The 23499-nt window shown below is 41.7% G+C and overlaps 1 protein-coding gene across 1 annotated transcript in view; it reads right to left on the minus strand.

Moving 5' to 3' along the window:
* Nucleotides 1-9160: 9160 nt before the first annotated feature.
* Nucleotides 9161-23499, minus strand: part of galnt18b (UDP-N-acetyl-alpha-D-galactosamine:polypeptide N-acetylgalactosaminyltransferase 18b) — a 94085-nt gene continuing 79746 nt past the window's right edge. Inside the window, exons 9-11 of the mRNA XM_030415096.1 lie at nt 20671-20766; nt 15621-15785; nt 9161-9898 (exon numbers count right to left, since the gene is read on the minus strand). Of these exons, the coding sequence (XP_030270956.1) occupies nt 9752-9898; nt 15621-15785; nt 20671-20766 (408 nt within the window). The 3' untranslated portion in view covers nt 9161-9751. The remainder of the gene's footprint in view (nt 9899-15620; nt 15786-20670; nt 20767-23499) is intronic.

Genomic DNA, 23499 nt, shown 5'->3' on the forward strand with positions numbered 1-23499 from the left:
ATGGATGCAACCGCTGGCTAACAGGACGCTAACCCTCGTTCTTAGAGGGATATGCCAGTTATAATATTCAACTTCCCCTGAGCACCGTTAGTATCACCAATAACTGTTTCCCCAGTAACCTCCCCAGTTAACTCATGGATAGAACAATTAGCACCCTGTCTAGATGATGGTAGGTGGACTTTATTACCTTTGGACAGCACCATTCTCATTAAAGTCTTGGAAAGGAAAAGACTAAGTGCATTACCCCAGAATGTCATTTTAGTCATTTTTCATTGAGAACATCGGGTCATGAATTATTCAGTCTGGAAAGTTGGGGACACAAAATGTTGTACGACCAGCAGAAATTTTCATTCAGGATAATGTATTCAGCCGGTTTGACTCAGCTTTTATTCAAACTATATAAATCAAGATCATGATCAGTGATTGATTCAGTACCAGCTGATGGCTGCATTAAAGAGCAATAATACTCAAGACGACTTTCCACAGAGGCCGACAGCTTTAACCTCTGCAAGAAGTTACTGAAGGCTGAAAGCAAACAGACTGCAGATAATACAGTCAATACCCATTTTCACAGTTTAATCTGATTTATAGGCTTCCTCGTGGAGCCTCATCCATCACTGTCAAAAGCCAGTTAAATTGTAATGGATAAACCGTCACAATACTTACATCTTCTCACTTGTTAACATTTATTGAATATAACAATAGTGGTACAAGAAAAGCATTGTGAGATCCCAGCTGCTCAGGCAATGAGCCTTATGGCTTTTTAAAATCTGCGCTGATGATTTATTTGATAGACAGCTGAAATATGTCATCTTCAGGCTCATTGTTTCAACTGCTGGAAGCAAAGTGACTATTAATGACCCGCAGCGTTAAACTGGGGAAAGAAAAATGACATGCCGACAAGTTGATGCTTTGTAAGTTCATGCAAGGGGCTTATCTCACCCCTTTATATCTCACCCTTTTGAGATGTTCCAGTCAGGATGCTTTCTATTGCTGCTCTGTGAGAGTTAAAGGAGAACTTCGGTCGATTTCAACATGCAGCTTTATCGCTCAAGCTACCCTTGACTAGCCAGTACCGAAAATGTGAACACTTTTGGTCCACCCCTAAAAGGGCTCCTTGAACGGAGAGTTAGCATTGACAGCTAACAGCATGGGGTCAGAACTTTACACTGTGTTTTTAGCATCTTAACATGCTCCAAATCTCACCCCAAAACGTATGCAACATCAGCAGACACCCAAGAACACAGCACTGTAGCATTTATGACTCACAATGAATACAAAAGAGAGTTTGTTGACATCTATGTCGTAGACCAAACTAGTCGATCCGTTGAGCGTGCGCTTACTCCCTCACTGGCAGCGACGGAAACTTGAATTTTGCAGACAGAAACGTATTCCAGCATTTTCGTTTTTCTGTTCATAACGTACATGTTCATGTTACAGCCTGCCATGATCCATGAGCCTTACAATAGCCTGTTATGAGTCTATTCGCTCTGCACCGAGAGCTATCTTGTTTGCTCATGCTAATGGTTCTTGCAGAGAGCAGAGCAGAGAGTCTGTGATGATCGAAGCTGTTTCCGAAATAGTCACGATGGAGAGCTTGTCTGATGTCGAAGTGGAAGACATCGACGACGAACCTTTTGAATTCAACGGTAGTCCATATTTGTTAGTACCGGAGTATACAGATGAGGAGTTACTAGCACTAGAGAATGAGAGAGCGGAGAGAGAGGCGCAGAGAGCAGAACAGAGAGCGGAACAGGCAGAGGCGGCTCCACGGCCAAGGACATCGGCGACCTGGTGGTGCTCTTGTGGATGTTGTGTCCAAATGGATACAGAAGAGAAAAGCCTATGCTGTAAGGAGTGGGACATCATACAGCCTACTGTGTCCCAGGATAGCGCACAGTGTGTCACCCGCACAGAGTTCAAACAGAGTTTGCACGTCTATTTGAAGGACGACCAGCCACAACGGTGATGTTTTGGGGTCGTAGAGAGGCAAATGGTGGAAGCTTATATTCTTATATTTCTTCATTCTATTGCCACAATTGGGCATTGCACAAACTCGTACCATTTTCAGTAACTAGCGCTGCTTCGATCATCACGGACTCTCTGCTCTGCTCTCTGTAAGAACCATTAGCATGAGCAAACAAGCTAGCTCTCGGTGCAGAGCGAATAGACTCATAACAGGCTATTGTAAGGCTAATGGCTCATGACAGACTGTAACATGAACATTTACGTTATGAACAGAAAAACGAAAATGCTGGAATACGTTTCTGTCAGCAAAATTCAAGTTTCCGTCGCTGACAGTGAGGGAGTAAGCGCACGCTTGATGGGTTCGACTAGTTTGGTCTAAGACATGGATGTCAACAAACGGTATGTAGCTGCTTGCACAAACACATTGTTTTAACCACTTTTTTATTCATTGTGAGTCATAAATGCTACAGTGCTGTGTTCTTAGGTTTCTGCTGATGTTGCATAACTTTTGGGGTGAGATTTGGAGCATGTTGAGACGCTTAAAACACAGTGTAAAGTTCTGACCCCATGCTGTTAGCTGTCAATGCTAACTCTCTGTTCAAGGAGCCCTGTTAGGGGTGGACCAAAAGTGTTCGCGTTTTCGGTACTGGCTAGTCAAGGGTAGCTTGAGCGATAAAGCTGCATGTTGAAATCGACCGAAGTTCTCCTTTAACAAGAGCCTGTCGTGGGAAGTTCTTTCTTAAGTTGTCTTAGAAAGAAAAGCATTTCCTGTGCTTATTCTTTTTTGGAAGATGTACGATGTCCAAGGCAGGTTCTCTGTGATATTGATTCCCAGGAACCCCAAACTGTTTAGCTGTTCCACCTCGGCTCCACTGATGTAGACCGTGGTGTAAGTCTTTTTCTAAAATCAACAATCAGTTCCTTGGTTTGCTGACGTTGAGCAGTAGATTGTTCTCTGTGCACCGCTCTTTAATCCTGGTATGGACTCTCAACATCGTTTGTATTCTGGCCAAAATAATCAATATTTGTACAATGGTTCACAAGATTGTGTGTAATGTGAAACGTGTTGCGCACAGCATTCCTGACTCCGCAGTAACCCTCAGCTCTCGGGTGCAATTCAGCTTCTTTCAGTTATTTCTTTTGGTTATCCAGCCAACAGATTAACTGGTTTAATTCACTCTCATAGCTCTCGTCTTTACCATCATCTCTCTTTTAGCTTTAAAGAATTTCTGTATTACACCAAAGTAGCACTAAAAAACAGACAGACAAAAATAATTTACTAGCCAGTGGAGCACTCAGAGCCAGAGTGCCCAAATCCTTTTCCCTTGGAGGGTCAAAAGTGAATCTTAATGGGGGGCCTGTTTTTTTTATTGTCTTGGAAAGAAGGAAAATGGCACTAGAATGCCAAGTTCCCTTAATTTAAAGACTTCCTGCACAAAGTGTGACTCTACCAGACATGCTTATATTATAAAAAATACTGAATAAAGGTGATCCTACACCATCTTTACCTCAGAAAAATTCAAACAGCATAAGCATTACGTATATTAAAAACATGCATTCCAAATAATTTTTAAACATCAGTCAGGCAAGATTGAACCTTAAGGCAGGCCAACTTTACAGGACTTAGAGGTTAAAGATCCGTTTATTTCCCTCAGGAGCTGGTGGAGACCAAAATAGAGCTTGAATAGTAACATTCATCAGGTGGACAGAAACATGACTCTTACAAATGCTTATGTTGCTTTGTAACTGCTAGATTTGCTAATCAGAACAAATGGTACATCACCTTTATGAAGTAATATGTTTATGTTGTTGTTTACAACCTGTTTTGACCGCCAAAGGTATTGTAATCAATCTTAAATCAGACTGTATGCTATTTAAAGCAGCTACAAGGAACTTTAGTTTTTGTTGATTCTGGCAACCCCTGTCGAAGGAACTGGTATGAGCACCACCGCCTCCTGTGCTAAAGATCTTGATCTGACTCGGGTGTTCATGTTTTGAAAGCGAGTGAAATAAAGAGGCATCGCAAAAGCCGCTCTTCTCGCTGATGGTCCTGTTTGAGACTGTTTTATAATTTCCTTCCAAGTACATTTAAAATATATGGAAGAGTACTAAATTTTTACTAAACGATTGTATCTGAAAGTATCTGGTGAAACCTTCATTTACTCTGATATATTTCAACTGATTTTTTGGAAGAGGGTTTTTACACAGCATCATCAATACCAGTGTCTGCCTGGCTGGTTGGAGATGATTTGCCTTTCTCTTTCAGCATTTTCATCATGACTTCAGACCTTCACTCCCCATGTGGAGAGCTTAATTTTCCACTGTAGCCGATCCCTTATTCACCATCGTGCTCTTTCACTTCACGTACAGCGCGGGCAGATATGCACAAAAACAAATAGATTTGTCAGCCGCTTCATTTGCATAGGTCGAAGTATTCAAGCGCGACATAAAAAGGGCAAAGATTAGAGGTACGTCTGCATCTGTGGGCAATTACATCCTGACAGGTTTTTTTTTCCTTTTATACTTAATATGCTCACCTATGTTCTAATGCCTGAGGATATCTGAGAACATGCAGCCATGGCAACACAGTTACAACTCAGATTCGCTCTCACTGAAAACAATTAACACTGACATTTATCCACATGTGAAGCGTTTTGGCTGCGCGGTGAACACAAATTTCACACCCACGTGCATTGTTCTGCTAAATCTGTTTTTCTGCTTAAGCACTCCCTCTTACACTGTTGGCTTGCTGCGGGTTGTAAAGCGCAACACTCAATTTATCTTTGGCAGGGCTTATGTTTATTTTCAACGGGGAAGTATGCACTTAGACTATTCCCATTCTCTGTTTCTGTGTTTTGTGTGTCGTCCCGTTCGCCCCGCGGTACTGACAGTTTCCCCTCGGCTACCTGTGGCTCACCTGCAGGAGAGAGAACAAAGAAAACCTCTCCGAATCCTGAGGGGCGTTCAGATATTCTCACTTCTGACAAGCTGCTTCCTTTTGCCATATGGTATTCATCACCGAGCAGATTCCCCTGATCACACCGCGGGCACTGCCAGGAATATATTCCTCAATGTTTTATGTCTCCATGTCGGGGGCAGAAAATAATGACAAGACATGATAAGCTGCCCCTCAGAGCTCCACAAGAGGCAAGAAGATGAATTATGGAGGTACAGAGGGACACAGAAACACGGGCAGAGAGTGAGAGGTGACTTAGATTTTATTTAGTTAGATATTTCAGTATATATATTTTTGTGTTAAGAGTTAGATGAGAGGATCTATACCACCCCCGTATGTCTATGGTATATGACTCAGTTTAGCTTTGCATAAAAACTGGAAACAGGAGGAAACAATCTTTGCCAACAAAGTAACAAAATCAGCCCACTTGATCCTTTTAAGATGACTGATATCATTTAATCTCATGTGTTCATCCATTCAAAAACTGACTTGAAAAAACAACAATTTGATTTTTTTAGTGGGGCTTTTTATGCTGTACTATGTCTTGGCAAGGATCTGTCACTTCCTTGGAGTATTTTTGCCAAAAAAGTAGCATGACAGATAACGTCAAGACACCAATTTTATGTTTTATGCTTTGGGTTTTGTACAGATTTAACAGACAAGATGTTACTTACCCCTGATTCCTGTCTTCGTGCTAAACTAAGCTAAGCTAACTGACTGTTGGCTCTGTGCAGGTATGAGAGTGGAATCAATCTCCTCATCCCACTCTCCGCAAAAAGAAACCAAACAAGTTTTCTAAATTTAAACTGGTGCTTAAATAATATTATTTTGTGCATATAGAATAGTAATGATATTCTTCTGTACCTATTGTAGATATAAGAAGGGAGAGTGAAAGGAATGAGGGGGAGAACAATTCAATTATAGGAGGAACTTTGAGATAAATTACACTTTAAATAGTGTTTCAGTTACCCAATGCATCTATAATCACTGTACACAAAGACAACCAAGAAACTAAGGCAATATGTTATATAATATAGTTTTTCTCACCAACTGGGACTTACTTGAGTTGAAAATGTATCTTTAAATCGACAAACATCAAATGTGAAATTTGTGGCTCAATTCAAACTTGATCAAAAATATATTTGTCTCTCGCCATTGCCTAGTATATACATTTTTTCAAAATAAGGTCCCATGGGGCTCACTGAAAAGAGACTGACCTCACCTCTGTGTTTAATATTACTGTCTGCAATGATACGAGAAGCAGATCTGGCATTTCGGCACAGTTACCACAGGTTACTTAGAGTTCAAGTCTTCTCAAGTGTTGTATTGCAGCTTTTGTCCCTTTACAATAGCTTTGTCAGGAAAAGGAACCACACAACATATGGTGATGAGTTTAGTTTTGATCATCAGATGGCTCTTACATTGGATCTTAAAACTGCATTACAAATATGTATATCATAATATGAAAATATTATGATTAATGGCACTGTTGCTCCATTTGACCCATTATCAACTTGCCCTGTAACAATGCTAATCATAAAATAGAGGCATAGTAATTAAAAATATTTTATTTCCCTCTTAAACACCAAGTGTCTTGTCTCTATCCCTGGTTCTTAAAGTAAAACATTTTTAAACTGATAACCTAAATGCTCGAGGACAATTACAACGTAAATGACATCCGGTAATCTAAAGCTTTTCTACACTATAACCAAAACAGCATTTTTATAACAAAATAATTCACTCACAAAGCTTCTGCACTTAGCAAAGTAAAGATAATTAAAGCATTTTAACACGCACAACCACAAAACTGTTGGGACTCAAGGAGAAACATTCATGTTTCCCTCAAATAACTGCACAATGTCCTTTCGCTCCATGTTTTAACAGCAAATGTCTGTTATATACAGCAAGTTTGAGATTGAAGAGGCACTCTCCCTAAAAAGCCTCTCTCCAGTAACAAATTGCTCATATGAATACAGTTTTCACGACAGTAACAGCCGTAACAGCAGGAGATGAAATTGTGAAAGCTGGATCTCAAAGAGAGGACCGACATATTATCGCCCCGTCTTCATCAGAATCAGGCCAGCACTTTTCTGAGCTGTTCAATGACTTATGCTCAGACAGCGGCATATCACTGTGGGACACAATCGGATGTTTCCACATTTTCAGGGATTTTAATTCTCTGCAGTGTGCTTTGTGCCAACCTTAAAGAAAAAAAAAACCCTTTTTAATTTATTTTGTGGAACAAGATGATGTGCTAAATCAACAGGGGTGATAAATGTATGTATGATGATAGAATATTAAGCAAATGTACACACGCCGATTCCCCATCGTCAGTCATTTTAAAGCTGAAAGTGATGTTTGGAAAGTGCAGCAGTGAAATCAGGACACGGGGTCTACTCGAAGAGGGTGTAAGCAATGTGCTTGGGAATACTGTTTTGTTGACTTTCTTTCATTCAGAAGTTAGAGTGCAGCGCCGCTCTTATTGCATATATTAAGACGTGTTAGTGAGGGAGGTCCTTTTGATGAAAGTGGGTTTCCATGTATATTTGATGCCATGGTTTGCACAGCCCTGCGTGAATGTGGATGGTAATGAGGACTGGCACGTTGAAAACAGGCTGTGGCACTCGTCTCCTCCCCAGGTGCTCGCAACAGTCGGAGCTGAAAGCAGCCCCATTTCTCAGCTTCTGCCCCCCCTATTTGTCATTACAAATGAACAACATCACGCGCGTGACTCTGGATATTCTCCATGCTATGTGTGCGCGTGTGTTTTAGTCTGTATTTTTTTATTAAACTCCCCTTTATAAAGGTCAAATCTATGGTGGCTCTGAGAGCTCAACACAATGCAGTGTGCTTAAGAAAACATGCAAATCCTGTTCTGTTTTTGTTCTGTTCACTGCCGCTTGCAGCATATCTGTACTTGACTTCACAATGTTATGATTTTATGTCAGGTGAGGATGTTTTCTGCATTCATTTGTGTTTTCTTTATTTACAAGTGTTTTCTTAAGCCACAGTGCAATGAACTCGTCAGGCAACCATAAAAGAAAATGTACTGTATACATGCCCACGCTATCATTTTTCGCTGGAGTCTGCCTCTTCTTAGTCCTTTTTCCCTCCGCGCTCCTGTTTGGTGATTTCTCCTGTTAATCTCCTGATGTCTCAGTGATGAAGATCAAATGGGTGTTCCTCAGTTTTTCCGTGGGAGTAATGTCGCTGGATGTCTGATGTGCTTCACTTGTCACTGCGCTCACTCAAGTTTTCCTTTTCAAGCAATTATCTTTACAAATGTCATGTTTTATTCTTTACTCAGCACTCACTTGTAAATGAGATCTCGATCTCAGTGAGACTTCCTGATTCAATAAAGTGTTATGAATACTAAAGAAAACACGCTTCATTCACACGCTTTTTCAGATTTTTGGTGAAGTAAATCTTAGATATTGAGCTTTTTTTTTGTGCGTGTTTTATGTTTTGTGAAACTTCATGATATCAGATTTTCACGACACAATTACCATGGTAACAAAAATGTATGGCAACAAAATTGTTACGTGAGCAGAGATAAAAAAAAAAAGAAGCTCAGTCAAATTAATCTTTAAAGCAGCAGTAAGCCTTGTTGTTGTTTATCTAACTTCCTGTCTGTTTTGCAGTTAGCGATCCCGTCCCGCCTCTCTTCACCATCACATGAGGGCGGAGCGGTAATCGTCTGACATGGCAGCAAACAGGAGGATCCTGCTTTCTGCACATTGACAAACAGACAGAACTGCCCCTCTTTATAGAGTTCTCTGTCATGATTGGATAAAGAGGGCAGGGATACCAGACAATGTATTTCTCCTCTACTGTACGAGCAGGAGGAGAAGAAACATGTTGCTGAGCAAACGCTATATAAAGCTGTTTAACACTTATTTTGATGAAAATCACTTACAGCAGCTTCAAGAAAATGTTCTTTTCGGGTGCCAAATCAGTGTTTAAACTAGATTATCGTATGTGTATTATTAACATATTATGAACATCTCATTTTTCAATATCCTGGTTATTGTCATTATCTGTACATTGCAACAGCCCTAAAGGGTTATATGAGGGCTGGGGCGTTTGCCAATACCCCCTAAAAATCTCATTCTCTCGTGCACCTTGATGTTGGCATTCTTGACATTACAAATTTCTTTTTGGGATTGATAGCAGATTCCAGCTCTTTTCATTAGGATTTGATTGGCAGATATAACAGTGAAAAAAAGGCACTCGCACTCAGTAGTTTACATGAGTCATTTTACTGTTACATATTACAAATAATTGGAAATATCAACACTTAGAAAATAATCTGTCATTTTTGGATTTGTTCCAACATTTTCCCACGACTATACAGCTGAATCGCATAATAAACCTACAAACCTGAGACACTAAATCAAAATAATTACAGCAGGGACGAGTTCAGAAAGCTTGCTACACAGTAGCAAATATTAACAGTACAAAAACATATTGGACCCAAGTCAACAAAAATCTGACTGTACTGTATTTACCACAAAATATACTAAATATTCTACCTTTTCAAATCTGCAAAATATTGGCCAACTCTGGCTGATCCTGTAGGCAAAATAAAATGTTTAACATTTATGATGTGATGTCGACTGCTTGTCAGCGGACATCGTGGTGCTCAAACTAACATTTGTTCAAACGGGCACCACTTTTCTGTCGTATCCTTCCACACACACACACACATACACACACACACACACACACACATACACGCTGACTCACGCATATACATGTGCACACAAAAGAAAACATCTCCATCCAGTCCGGTGTGCTATTCACTGCCGTGTTCCTTTCAGCAGTTGATTATAAGGAGCTGCTAAACAGCACGTTTGTGATGAACCACTTCTGTCCAGTGCATTTCTGCAGAGCCAGTTGGTAGCCGAACTCATTGTCACTGCTCGCTACAAGCTCGAGGCATCTCTTTGATTTCCTGTTCTGAATGGATCCTCCCTGAAAAGATAAAAGCACGCTGGTTAAAATTGTGGCGGCCTCCAGAAGAACGATTTGCGCACACAATATATATCTCGCCTCCTTTAAGCCCACACTGCTGCAGACGGATGGGGATGTAAGCTGCTGAAGTGCCGTGCGCTCTGGGCGTTTTTGGCTGATTCACACTACTGTCCTCACTGGGCCCACCAGATAGCATCAACATGGTTTCAAGGCAAAACCAACAATGCAATTGCCAGAGTAGTCATTAACTTTCTCCCTCGCCAGGCCAAGATTTGGAGGGAGTACACTGGATTAAAAATGCTCGAAAATGGAAAACAAAAGCGGAAAACAACATCTGGTGCTGAGGTGGAAGAGAAACCGAAACAGATAACCTCACATCAAGTTTCAGAGCCATTGAAATATAGTTTGAATCAATTCAAATACATTTAATCTTCCTTCCACACATGTATTAAAGACATACAAAAAAAAAATCTCTAATGTCTCTGACATGGTTTTTGCAGAAAAAAGTATAATTACCACATTAAAAATCACATCTGTTCCTTCTACCTCGTTAAAAATCCCATATGCTGACTATTGGACCATTTGTGATGTCACAAATCATGCTCTTAAAATGTGATTTTTAATGAGCACAGAGAACATTTACACTTTCAGCAATGGGTGTGAAATCAGCCTTCTGGTGTCAGGTTCAGAGCACAGCTCATACTACACAGGGAAGCTTAAACATTCTGTCAGAACAAGAAGAAAAAACTATTTTTTGACCAGAGGGAACCTTTAAATAAGTGAAGTCAATTATTTAATCGACTGGTGGGTGAGAAATATGTCTGGAAGAAGAGCGAAACCTTTAGTGCAAAAAGAAAGTAAGGTCCAACAATTCACAAACTTTTATATGACAGCTGTTGCTGTCACAGTCTGAACAGAGTGAGCACATCAGCTCAGTGAGAATATTCCAGCCTGTCCTGATGAAACCAGGCAGGATTTTCTCATTACACTGTCACGGCTGACCGACGGCAAGTGACTGTAGAGGAGGCCTTTAACAGTCAATACAGTGTGTGGAGAGCTGTGAGAGGGAGAGCTCTATCCAACACTATAAATGGAGGGCTGAGAGGGCTGTGGGAGGGAGAAGACCTCAGGACTGGACAGGTTACACAGACTGTGAGCTATATTATTCTTTCTGTACCTTCACAGGCGTTTGGCCTGGTCTGTGAGGTCCAAGAGACATTTCTTTTTATAGATAACAGATTGGTAATAACTACCGAGAGTGGGCATTTATGGAGCACTATGTGAGCCAGCCCATAAATGCAGTGAATGGAGCAATCAGGGGCATTTTCCAACTGAACGGTATCAGCTCCATAAAGCCAGATTTGATTCAGATCCGATATTTATTGAATCCCCATTGTGGGTACAGCAACTTCCAGCTGAGCTGGGAGCAAGTGACCAGCAGAGATTACAAGATTATTATATATTTATGAATTGATAATATCTTCACCATTCCCATGACAACTAAGTACCTCCATCTGCTGATTAAGGCCACGAGTTCTGGTTGAAAGCTTTGGAACCCTTACAGAAAAAAAGCACACAAATTTTCCATGTGGCTAAACACACGTGATCATATGAGATGACGTGTCCATGTGGTTTAGCACATGGGAACTTTTAACATGTGATAAAAATCTTAAAATCATGTATGAAATATGTGGGACACAGGTGCTTTTGTACAAGGGAAATGTGGTTTAGGAACATTCTCATGATAAAATATGTGAATACTGTGTAAATTCCCATGTGAAACCTATAGATTTACATGTGAACACCATGAAAATACACATGTTAAACATATGCAAATACCCATGTGCAGCATATGGGATTACATATAAAACCCATGTGTATATCCATGTTGAAGCCATAAAAATGTCCATGTGAAACCTATGAGATCACTTGTGAAACCCATCAAACATCCTTCATAAGGTAATTTCATTAACCGGGCCACAATTTGTTACTTTGTCCACTGGTTTGGTTGAAACTGGTCACATTTTTATGGCATGAAAAATGTGATCCCATATTGGAACATAGGAAATTCATGTGTTTTTTCTGTACTGGAAGCAACATGTCGGAAATTACTTTTCTACAATGCTGCTTTCAAGTCCAGCACCGAACCTTTAAACTCAATCATTACTAGATCAACTGACGAGTTAATATTTTACAAAGAGGACTTTTTAGAATAGGTTTTAAGTGTAAAGCAGAGAGTTTGTGGCAGAAAACAGAGCTCGGAGACATTTTCAAAATAATATGAATATGAAAAATAATACACTGCTGTTATTTTCTAAGAGTGGAGAAATACATGTGTTGAACCTCCTGTCTGTGTGTGTTAAGCCCCATTCAGAGATAGTGTTGATGTAAAATATGTGTTTTAACCTTTGGGTATGAAACCAGAATCAATAAACGTCAACCTTTAGCGAAAAACAAAAGTAATTTGTTTGTAGCCTGACCAAAAGGCTCTTTCATTGATGCTGTAACATGTTGAGTGATCCACAGTAGCCTGTGTACTGTATGCTAATAAACTATTGACAAAACGAAGAAACATCTGACAGTCTTATGCTACAGCTTATTTGAATACAACATGACTTTTCAGGCTAGGACTGCACAGTTCAAGGGGCTGCAGGAGCTGGTTAATTCAGCTCAGTTGCCTGGGACATTCAGAAGGAGGGACATGAGGTAAACATACAGTGTAGAGTGAAGGTGACAGGTGCATGCAGGTGTTCTAAAAGCAGGAGGTCTGGTTGGTTGTTCCGCTTATCAGCACGGTCAGCAGTTAGAAAGAAAGCAGAGGTTGTGACATAAAGCTCATGGAGGATATCGAGGTACTTTAAAACCTCAGCAATGGTTTGTCGCAAAATTCCGACTCCACACAGCTGCTTAAAAGTCATAAAAGATTTGAACATGGTTACAGCGTGAATGTTAATCTAACTAAACTGGAAGACTGCATCGGCCCCGTGCATTAAGGGGTGGGTGAAAGTGACCGCCATGACGGAACAGCAGTCTCTGTGACTTTGTGACCTCATGCTACATCACCATGTCAATATTTATAGCAGCTAGTTTGGCACGTAAGAATTGATTTAGCACAGCTGCTCCGTTGCTGTTAGCAGTGCTGGTTCAGGCATGTGTGAGCTGGCCAATCAGAGGAGACTGGGTATTTAGTGGGGGGTTCTTAAAGCGAAACTCTCGCCAAAAAGCAACCGAGGCTTTATTTGGGATTGAATATGAGTCAAACCTTCGTGTGAAAGCATAATTGCGACAAAAGAGGCACTTTTAAGATTTACCGTAGTTTCGGTTTTGGGCATGTTAATTTTGAACGGGAGAGCTAGGGGCACGACACGCTAGCATCAAAATCGCTATTTTTAGAACACTAAAAAGGCTCGACACAACATGAAACTTTGCTCGTAGCATCACTAGGGTCTCTACTCCTGAACAAGAGCATTGAGAACATTGTTTGTGTATACAGAGTTTATGAAAAAGAAGGTTTTTGAACTACTCACGTTAGCTGCTGCAGCTCCTGCACGTCGCCGTCATGGCAGACAAAAAGTGTCGATCCCTGAGTGCGACCTGACAGGCACGCTTGAGGAGCGGTTCACCATTACTCTCCTGCCTGTCAGGTCGCACTCGGGATCAACACTTTTTGCCTGCCATGACGGCGATTTTGATGCTAGCGTGTCGTGCCCCTAGCTCTACCATTCAAAATGAACGTGCCCAAAACCGAAACTACGGTAAATCTTAAAAGTGCCTCTTTCGTCGCAATTATGATTTTACACGAAGGTTTGACTCATATTCAATCCAAAATAAAGCCTTGGTTGCTTTTTGGCGAGAGTTTCGCTTTAAAGGGACAGGAGCTAAAACAGAGCGCTTCAGACAGAGGGGCAAGACAGTTCTGCATCACTGGACAACTGATGTGTTTTTACGTCTCCTTTAATGTCAACTTATAACTTATTAAAGATCTCATCCACACATGTATTCAGGCATATATAAAAAAATGTTGAAATTATCAGCTTCTGAATGTGCTTTCATGCTTGTAGCCACGTCTCCAGTGAGCACAGAGAAACATGCACTTTGAGTAATGAATGTGAAAACAGCCTTCTTCTGTCGAACTCTGCACATAAATCAGTCTACAAACTGGAGCTTTTAACAGTTGTGTAAGTAAACTTACCATACATCTGTATCGATTCTTAATCTTGCCCACAAAGCCCTGACTGGCTGACTGTTTCTCAAGCTGCAGCAGAAAGCAGTTCATTAGCACAACCCCGGACCTATTTCAATCCCTGTACAAATCGAAGAGTGGGCGGTGATTCAGAAGCTTGGAACGAGGGCAAAGTAAAAAAAAACAGAATCCCGGAAAATCTGGAACATAAACTGATAAAAGGAGCTGCTCTGAGTTTGACTCAGCCAAGTTATCTATACTGCGTCTCGCCGCTGCTTGTTAGAACAGCCTCCGGGAGTCGGCTAATGAATGTATACGTGAGCATAAAGCATGTGGGAAGGTTGTTATTTGATTTAGCATGCTTTTGGTTTGTTAGGGTTTACATTACATTTGCTATGCTATACAGAGAACTGTAGGTATTTGTTAAAGAGAAATAAAAAGGAATCATCCACCCACACCCACACACACACACACACACACACACACGTCCACAGTCCACACGAGCAAACCATACCACACCATACCGTCCCGCCCACTGAACATGTGTTAGCTTTTCTAATCAGAAAAATCAGCACCTGCCAAGCTTTGACTAATCATTACATGCGAGCACACAGTTAATTTCTCTCACAAGTCAGGGCTTATCTCACTTACTTCTTCGTGGATAATTAGAGGTCTTTACAGAGGATAAGGGAAGTGAAGCAATTTTGCACATTTCACTGGGAAGAGATTAAGAACGTCTCCAGTTAATCAGATTTTGTCCAGAACGGTGCAACATTTGAATTAAGATATAAAAAATTGAAACCTTCGCTCTCTCTCTCTTTTCTTTAATTTGCAGAGTGCTCCGTTTCCCCAAGTCGTGGCGGCTGCATCAAGGCAATCTCTTTCTGTTTGAGCCTGACACTGCACATGTGCAGTCAAAACTGTATCAATAATTGATGCCACGTTTCAGAGACATGATACACTCCAGCCGAGCTGATATGTTTCAATCCTACCTCCTGAATTATACAGAGTTAACAAAAATAACCACTTATAGTTCATCGTAGGGTAGGTGGCGTTCAAGTTCGCATGTATAAAACCTTTACACTGTAACACCAAGTAGAAACATCAGAGGTGGCAGGGACAAAGACAAAAGAATATTATAAATTGTTCATATAATGTGTAATTATATATAGGATTTTATACATATTTGGCTGAAAGAGGAACAACAAATATAATTAGAGCCACACTGACAGCACACAAACATCATTATGAGGTCTTTTGAGCTCAAATCAAAGCATGCAGTAAATCCAATTCATCCGCTGTCATGGGGCATTTTGCAAGGTGGCTGCTGGTTCTGTTAAAACACAGTGTAAGCACAGAGCAGCTGATCAAGAAAGACCATCATTAGGACTCTTCTTCTTCTTCACAGTTTCGATTTTCCTGTCACACTTAACAAATTACCTTCCCTCACTGCTGAATATAAACAGAAAACTCAATGTGTGGGTTTTGTGACGTTGAATGGCAGGGGGGGGGGGGGGGGGGGGGGGGGGCTTTTGTCACCTGAGTGAAGAGCCAGTGGAGCTTCATGCGTTTGGCCGCGGCGTAGCTGCACTCGATGAGGCGCGGTCTGCTGTTCACATCCACCAGGCACTTGTTGTCATCGTCGTCAACGGTGGGGCTAAGGAGGCCGATGTGGAGCTGCTGAGTACTGGTGTAGTACACATTCTGCAAGAAAACACCACACCCTGCAGTGAACGACGTGCGCGGCGCTGTGCTGTACATTTGCACTGCTGAGGTTGACATTTAGGTAATGGCCCCTTCCGGAGCTGTATGTGGCCATAAGGTAATAAACTATGCAGCAAACGAGGCTCGCTCCTGGGTTATCTTTGGTTGCGAGAAAGACACATCCATTGAGCCGATCTACATACACTAAACATATGTATCTATTCAGCTATCCTGAGTGAATGGAGGACAGGGAGAACGGGGCAATGCACAGTAAAGAAGCTCATTATTAATTCAAGAATCGGGAGAAAACCTGAATAATTGTGCGCTCTCTGAAGGAATCCCTCCAACCGCTTTTTTCAAGGGCAGCTTTTTTGCTCATATAAAGCTGACAAAGGCGGAAAAATCACTTGCAGGAATCGAGCACGAGAAGCATGCTCTGATTTCAAAAAGAGAAATGGGCTTGGTTGTACAAGCATGAGAGAGAAGAGAGTATGTGAATTGTATTTATACTGAGAGCAACCACGGCGTGATCAAAAACAGTGAAAATATGGCGATGGACGATATGAAAAATAAAAAGGTATGGATGACAAAAATACACAAATTAAGAGAAAATATAACAATAATAATAACATTTTTTAAAAAGCAACAAAAACAGGAGATTAAGTTAGAGCTACAATTACTTCTCTTTTACATGTTCCAGGACAGGACACCAGGTCTCATAGAATGGGACATAGGGACTTCTTTTTTGTTTGTTGTGCTGCATTAATTTACTTTTGACTGTCGCGGTCCTGTCGTTTAAGTGTAATTCTTTGTCTGTTTTCTAGGTGTTTGTAGTTTATTTTGCCCCCTTTTGTGTACTGTGTTCTGTTTTCCCTCCTGTTGTTCTCACCAGCCTGACTTTCCCCCGCACCTGTCTTGTATCTGTTTTATTTGTCCAGCTCTGTTACCTGAGTTCCTCCCCTATCAGCTTTTCCTTCCACACCTGCACTCCATCTCACCTCTTTAGCCCTTTCCTCCTTCCAGCCTCATCCAGCCTTCCAGTCCCTTTCCTGTTTCTAGGGTTTTTCCGTTCATTTCCCTCACCTGGGTTTCTCCGCCTCGCTCCACCTGCACCTCATCCCCTCTTTAGTTGAGTTTGTATATAAGCCTGTGTTGCTTGCTCACTCTTTGTTGGTTTATCTGTTCATCTTGCCGTCCTGTTCTGTTCTGTTCTGGTCCTGTGTCTCCTGGTTTCACCTCCTAGTCCTAGTCCTAGTCTTCTGTCCTCCTCCATCAATCATCTCATGACCCCTCAGATTTATACTGCATAGAATGATGATAACAATGAGCTCCAACTCCTGAAAAACTTTCCTGTATGTATAGTGGAATTTAGAGAGAGACCCACCGGGAAGGGGTAGGTCAGGGTTAAGAAGCGATTGAAGGGGAACTTGTATTGTTTGTTACTTATCTTGTATCTGTAACTGTCTTTAATGTACAACAATTCAAATGCTGAAAACATGAAATTAATGAATGCATGAAGATGAGTTAAAAATATACATTTGATTTGCTATTATGTTCTTTTATTGTCCTGATATGCCTGTATGTATGTTGTGATCTGACAGTAGTCCAACATGCAGATTGTGTAGAAAATAAACAGCAGAACGCAACTTATGTCATATATGACAATTCGTCCATCAGAGTAGGACGTAGGATTCTGAAGTACTTTAACTCTTAATGCAGTATGTTTACATTGTTGTACTGGTACTTTTAGTTGAGTAAATGATGTGAATACTCTTCTCACCATCAGCAGCTTTGAACAAACAAGTTTGTAGAAAAAACAGAATTGAGGAGGACACATTAATTAGTTTTCCTGAATCCAAATGAAGCAGAGGCGTAACAAGAGTCTGGGGGAATAAGATTCATATCAGAGTAAAATTGGGAAGAAAAGCAGACGTTTTTTAATGGAGACCGTCTGCAGATGTCTTTCCATGTCAAAGACTGTTTCTGAATATGCATCCCCCATTTGCTGTCAAGGCACTCGCCGATATTAAAAATTAAAAAATCAGGGCGTATTTGCTTATTCTGCTGCATGTCTCACGCTCACTCATCCTCTCACTTTAATCTTATTTGTCTGCAAGCGCCGCAACAGCCTCCTGCCTCCTTCACACCAGCCGTTACAGAGTCTGACTAGTGTGATTTCTTTTTTTTATTGTGTTGCTCATTTCTGGAGCGGCGCTGACTGCCAGGCTGTATGTGACTGTGGTTCTTATTGTTGCTGTGCTTAAGTTGGTGTGTTGTAATTCTGTTCTGTGCTGTATGTTTGCCGACAACACGCTCTTGTGAAGTCGGTCACGTGTTGTGGATTGTAAAGCTTTGTCGTTTCCATTCTTTTCATGAGTGCCTGTGCAATTTTTTCTTTGAGGTCTTTTAATATTTACCGCAGAACCTCCGACACAGAGTGTAGCTCTACACAAGTACAGCTGGCATGACTACATACAGCAAACATCATTTTGTATGATCATAGAAGCAATCCAGGGACTAATTCCACTCGATGATGTAACGCTGGAACATAAAAATAGAGCAGACTGGATTTGTCTTGCAGAGGAGATCCATAATCTCATTAGGAACGCGGCTGCTACTCCCATCCTTTGTTTGATATGTCTGGATTTACGAGAGATTTATGGCAACAGATTTATTATTAGCAAGTTTAAACTTTTCAGGGTCTCAGAGCGGGCAGCAGATGTCGACTTGTGGGTTTTTATAAGGAAAAAGTCTCAGCTTGATGTAAATATCAATACAGGCACAATGTCTGTGAAACGTCCAATAAATTGACTTGATTTCAGGAGGATAATGCGAGGATCAAGCCTCACTCCATGCAACAACTTTACAGCTGCCACGGCAAGGTTAAACAATCTGCTCAGACATAATGGGATGGAGGGATCAATAGGAGCTGGAAAAAGGCTGGAGAAAGTAAATGCTAATCAAGCTGTGCTAACATTTGAAATCACTTAAACACCCTGTTATTTGGGCTGAGATATATCCTGAACAAGGAGTGCAAAGACACAGACACTGACTGATGGAAAGCACATATAATAAGCAAGCAAGAAACAAATCTGATGTCTGTCGGGCTGACTTAATCCTTAATCCTTGTGAAGGGACATACCAACGCACTGTTTAACAAGTCAAATGTGTTGAAATATAAAGATTTAGATTTATGTGAAGGCAGAAACAGACTATTACATGAAAATATATAGAGGCTGTTTTTGATTCTTTCCCTTGAGAAGGTATAAAATGTTACATCCTCTGGCAGTCAGTCACTTGAATAACCAACTGCTGCTTACTGTAGCTACCGTTAGCTAGTTAGCTGTGCAGATAGCAGTCTGGACCAAGAGCCTGGAGGACTGGGGGAGTGCTGGTGTTTCCACCGTTTCCACAGGAGCTTTGGACCTGGATGGGCCGGGGTTAGCTGGTTAGCATGCTAACTTTTAGTACTTTGAATGTACTAAAATGAATGAACCAAACTGCTTAAAAATTGCATCTTTAAAAAGTCAACATCAAGGGAAGCTCCTCACGCCCACAGAAAACACTGCACCTGAAACGCCTCTTCAGCTTTTAATTCTGTGACTTTGTGACATCACACTACATCACTATGTCACACATATACACAATGTTGTTCCTAGTGGCTGGTAAGGCATGTGAGAATTGACCTAACACGGCTTCTCTGTTTTTTCAATGCTGGCTTGGGCATGTGTGAGCTGACCAATCAGAGGAGACCGAGAACTTTGGGGGAGGGCCAAAAAGCAACAGGACCTACTACAGAAGTTGTAGCTGCAGCACTGGACAGAATGAGAAAACTGATGTGTTTGTTTTAGCATTAAAGAATATTAATCTATACTAGCAGTTAACCAAAATAAAATTATAATATGTAATATGTTTCTTTGAAGATCAAAAGATGAGAATCAGAGAAGGAAATTTAATTTCAAAACTCCATTTTACACATACTACTTTATAGAGGATGTGTATTTCAGTACATGGAGTGAAACTGTGGAAATACTTTGCTCAAAATGCTGCTCAAATATTATTCAGTTTAGTAACATTTATAACGAAAAAAGAAAAAATTAGGCCTTGATGAGTAACATTTATGCTAAGATGTTACTGATGTAGCTGAGTGTTCATTGTTGAATTTATATGCGATTTGTGAAAAGAAAATGGCGATCAACAAAGCTATGATCATCTGTATCCACAGTATCTCATGTTGTTATGATGAAAGGAGCAGGTAATTTAAGTTTTTTTGTAAGGGATTTTTTTTTGTCTTGTACAGTTGTTTGGGGGAATTATACACTGAAATGAGCAAAATAAACTGAATATCAATTTGAAGAAAAATGAATATGTGTGATATCAAGAAAATAAACCTTTTGATATTAAACCCAGGACAGCTGCAGATAGAAAACAAACGTTCATGTTGCATCTAACTTTGTGTTAATATTGCAGCATTTCGTTCTGAGCTGGATTCATTGGGGACGTGTCAGTCCTTACTGGAGTCGTATGAAAAATGGAGAAGAGTTTAATATGTATCTAAAAAAATGGAGGACTGTTTCTGTAAAGGGCCAAAATATAAAACCTGTTTATGAGGGTAAAGCTACTGAGTTTGATTTGATCTGAAAGAGGAGAAAAGGCAAGTTATTTTTCTCTGAGATGGAAAAGGTGTTTATTGAGTCAGACAAACCCAAGATGGAAATAACACAAATGGAGTGATATGAGAGAGAGAGAGAGAGAGAGAGAGAGAGAGAGAGAGAGAGAGAGAGAGAGAGAGACAGAGAGACAGAGAGACAGAGAGAGAGAGAGAGAGAGAGAGAGACAGAGAGAGAGAGAGAGAGAGAGAGAGAGAGAGAGAGAGAGCTCTAACCTGAGGTGTCATCCCGTGACAGAGATACAGGATGGGCGTGTTGTCATTGTCGGGCCCCTGGTCCAGACACAGATCATTCTTCAGGGAGTTTTTCAGCTGACAGACAAAGAATAAACAAAACAAAAGTATGAACTGTCAGGGGATCAAATCAGGATTTTGACAGAGTCTGCACGCACGAACAGACACATATCATTCCCATTCAGGTAAAAGCATGAAGACGTTTTAAGTTCATGTGAACCTTTGATACCATGTGAGGAATGTTTTTTTCACTTTGAGAATGCACAACACCACCAGATGCAGACCTCTGTGATCTACAATCCAAGTCCATCACAATGTGTGCGACCCTTTAATCACCTCACCCGTCTTGAAAAGTGAGTTTGTTGAGTGTTGAACTCTTGTTGTAACTTTTGCTGCTGCTTATAATCATAAATATATAATGTTAGAAAGACAGATTAGAAGATTTCATGAGCTTACAGACAAAGGCCGCGTTTCCCAGATTCGATCGTTCTTAAGGACTTAAGAAGGCTCTTAAGAAGGGTTCGGCTAAGAAGGAGCGCTAAGATACGGGTGTTTCCCAGACGCGTTCTTAACTGCCTTCTTAGGAGAACCTTAAGATCAAGCCAAAGAAGCTTCTTAAGAAGTTCTTAGTGGAAGCTGTCCTGCTTGAACTGAATCAATCGATGCCAGGCAAATCGATCACCCACCTTTTTATCAGCGCATAAGTCACACACAGCGCCCCGTGGTCCCCCCACACCGGTGCAATTTGGCCACGCGTGTGTGTGTGTGTGTGTGGGTGTGGGTGTGGGTGTGTGTGTGTGTGTGTGTGTGGGGGGGGGGTGAAGATATATACCCCCGTGGAGCACCGGGTGGGACGACCCTCACTCCCGACGAGGAGAAAGTCCTCTCCATCATCAGGAAGACGGCCTCTGAAGGCATTAGTGGGGGCATCGATGTTCAGGGGGACGAGGGGCTCTCAGAAAGTGAGGATGAAGAGGAGCCATCCGGGAGCGGAGCAGGGACGTGCATGCCCCCAGGAGAGATCGACCCCCACAACCGTGCCCTGTCCCTGTGCGCCAACCAGCAGGGCCCGGTGTCCGCATGCGGGGAGGCGTAACAGGGCGGCCCGCAATAACGACCTGCACCTGCAGCGAGACGCTGGTGCGCCTGGAGAGGAAGAAGCTGGTGGTGCTGCGGGGGATAGAGGGCCAACTCGAACGACAAACTGCCCTGCAGGAAGAGATGGTCCGGATAAAGCAGGAGAGGTTGGAGCTGCACCGGAGACAGCTGGTGCTTGCCGAGGCGCAGTTCAACCGTCCCTTCATCTCGGTTCCAATCATCCTTCCCCAGGATTCAGGTGCGGGGCATTTCTATTTTTTATCTGCATTACGCAATGTATCCCGTTCAGTTTCATTAATCAATCTCCCTTCATTGCTCCTACCAAACACTCCTCTGCCAGCCTTCTGCCCCACAGCTGAGTTGGCCCACATGAAGCTGTCGTGTGTGCCTCCTGGCCACCTGGCGACGATGTCAGTGATGAGGCCATTGTGGTCCACCACCACCTGGGTGTTGATGGCCGCGTAGTGCTTTCTGCCGATCGAGCACAGATCCACCAGGGAGGGATTGTGGATTGGAATGACGGTGCCATCCACCACACCCGGGGGATCCCAGCCACTGCGTGGAACCCTTGGTGGACCTGGCGGACCTCGTCCCATGTGGAGGGCATCTTTATGTGGGTCCGGGCATGGCGCAGGAGAATCGGTGTCACAGCTGCCACACTCCGTGACAACGATGCCTTGCTGAGGCCGGTGCCGTCCCCCACCACCTCCAGGAAGCTCCCCACTGCGTAAAAACGCAGCACAGCCAGGAGCTGCACCTCCGGGCTAAGGGGAAATTTGCAGCGGGTTGCTCGGTCTGACAGCACGTCCAGTGGGGAGAAGTGCTGACGCACGTATGCATTTATGTAAACTGTCTGGCTTTTTGTATGTGTCGTGCTATAAACTCATATATGCAGATGTGTGTGTGGGAAAACTAAAACGTGTAATTCAATAAAAAGTTTTTTTTTTTTCTTCTCTACTATTAGCCTATGTTTCTTGCACCAGTGGTCCGCAGGATATAAATTTCCCTGACGCGGCTTGATCACTGAGCATTTGGTCGCTAAGAAGGCTGTTAAGAGTGGGTCAGCTCGATCTTACATTTCCTTCTTAGTGAAAGATCTTCTTAAGCTAAGAGCGACTCTGGGAAACACATCCTTCTTTCACAGCGTTCTTAAGAGCGCTCCTAAGAAGATCTTAGCACTTAAGAGCTTCTTAACGAATCTGGGAAACGCGGCCAAAACCTTTAAATTAGTTAGAGGTTATTCATAAGTTCTGGTAGATGAAAGAATTTTGGGTAAACTATGTGTTGAAAAATGAAAAATAGTGATGGTTTAAAGAATATCGCTGCGTTCTGTTTTGAAAATGAAAATTCAACCACTGATGAGTTGAGATAAAAAAAACAACAACTTTGTTACAGAATATCCTAATAAGATGGTTGTAAAATAATATATTTTTTTATTACTGGTCATTTATATCCTTTACATGTTGAGTTTCAGACGGCCCTTTCTCTTTTGTTCCATCTGCTATTGGCTGATCTCTGATCTCTGGTAACAGTGTAGGTTATATGGATCTTGTGCTGTGTTTGTATATTATGTATTATACCGTGTGTATCTATGTTTGAAAGTTTTAGTCTGCTCTTATAATTATGTACTTGTGTGCCTATTATTGATTGTTGCTCTGACTGATTTATGGTCCGTGTGTTTATTAAGGAACCTAAAAACAGCCTTAGACACCG

The sequence above is a fragment of the Sparus aurata genome, chromosome 4, assembly GCF_900880675.1.
Source record: "Sparus aurata chromosome 4, fSpaAur1.1, whole genome shotgun sequence".
NCBI lineage: Eukaryota > Metazoa > Chordata > Actinopteri > Spariformes > Sparidae > Sparus > Sparus aurata.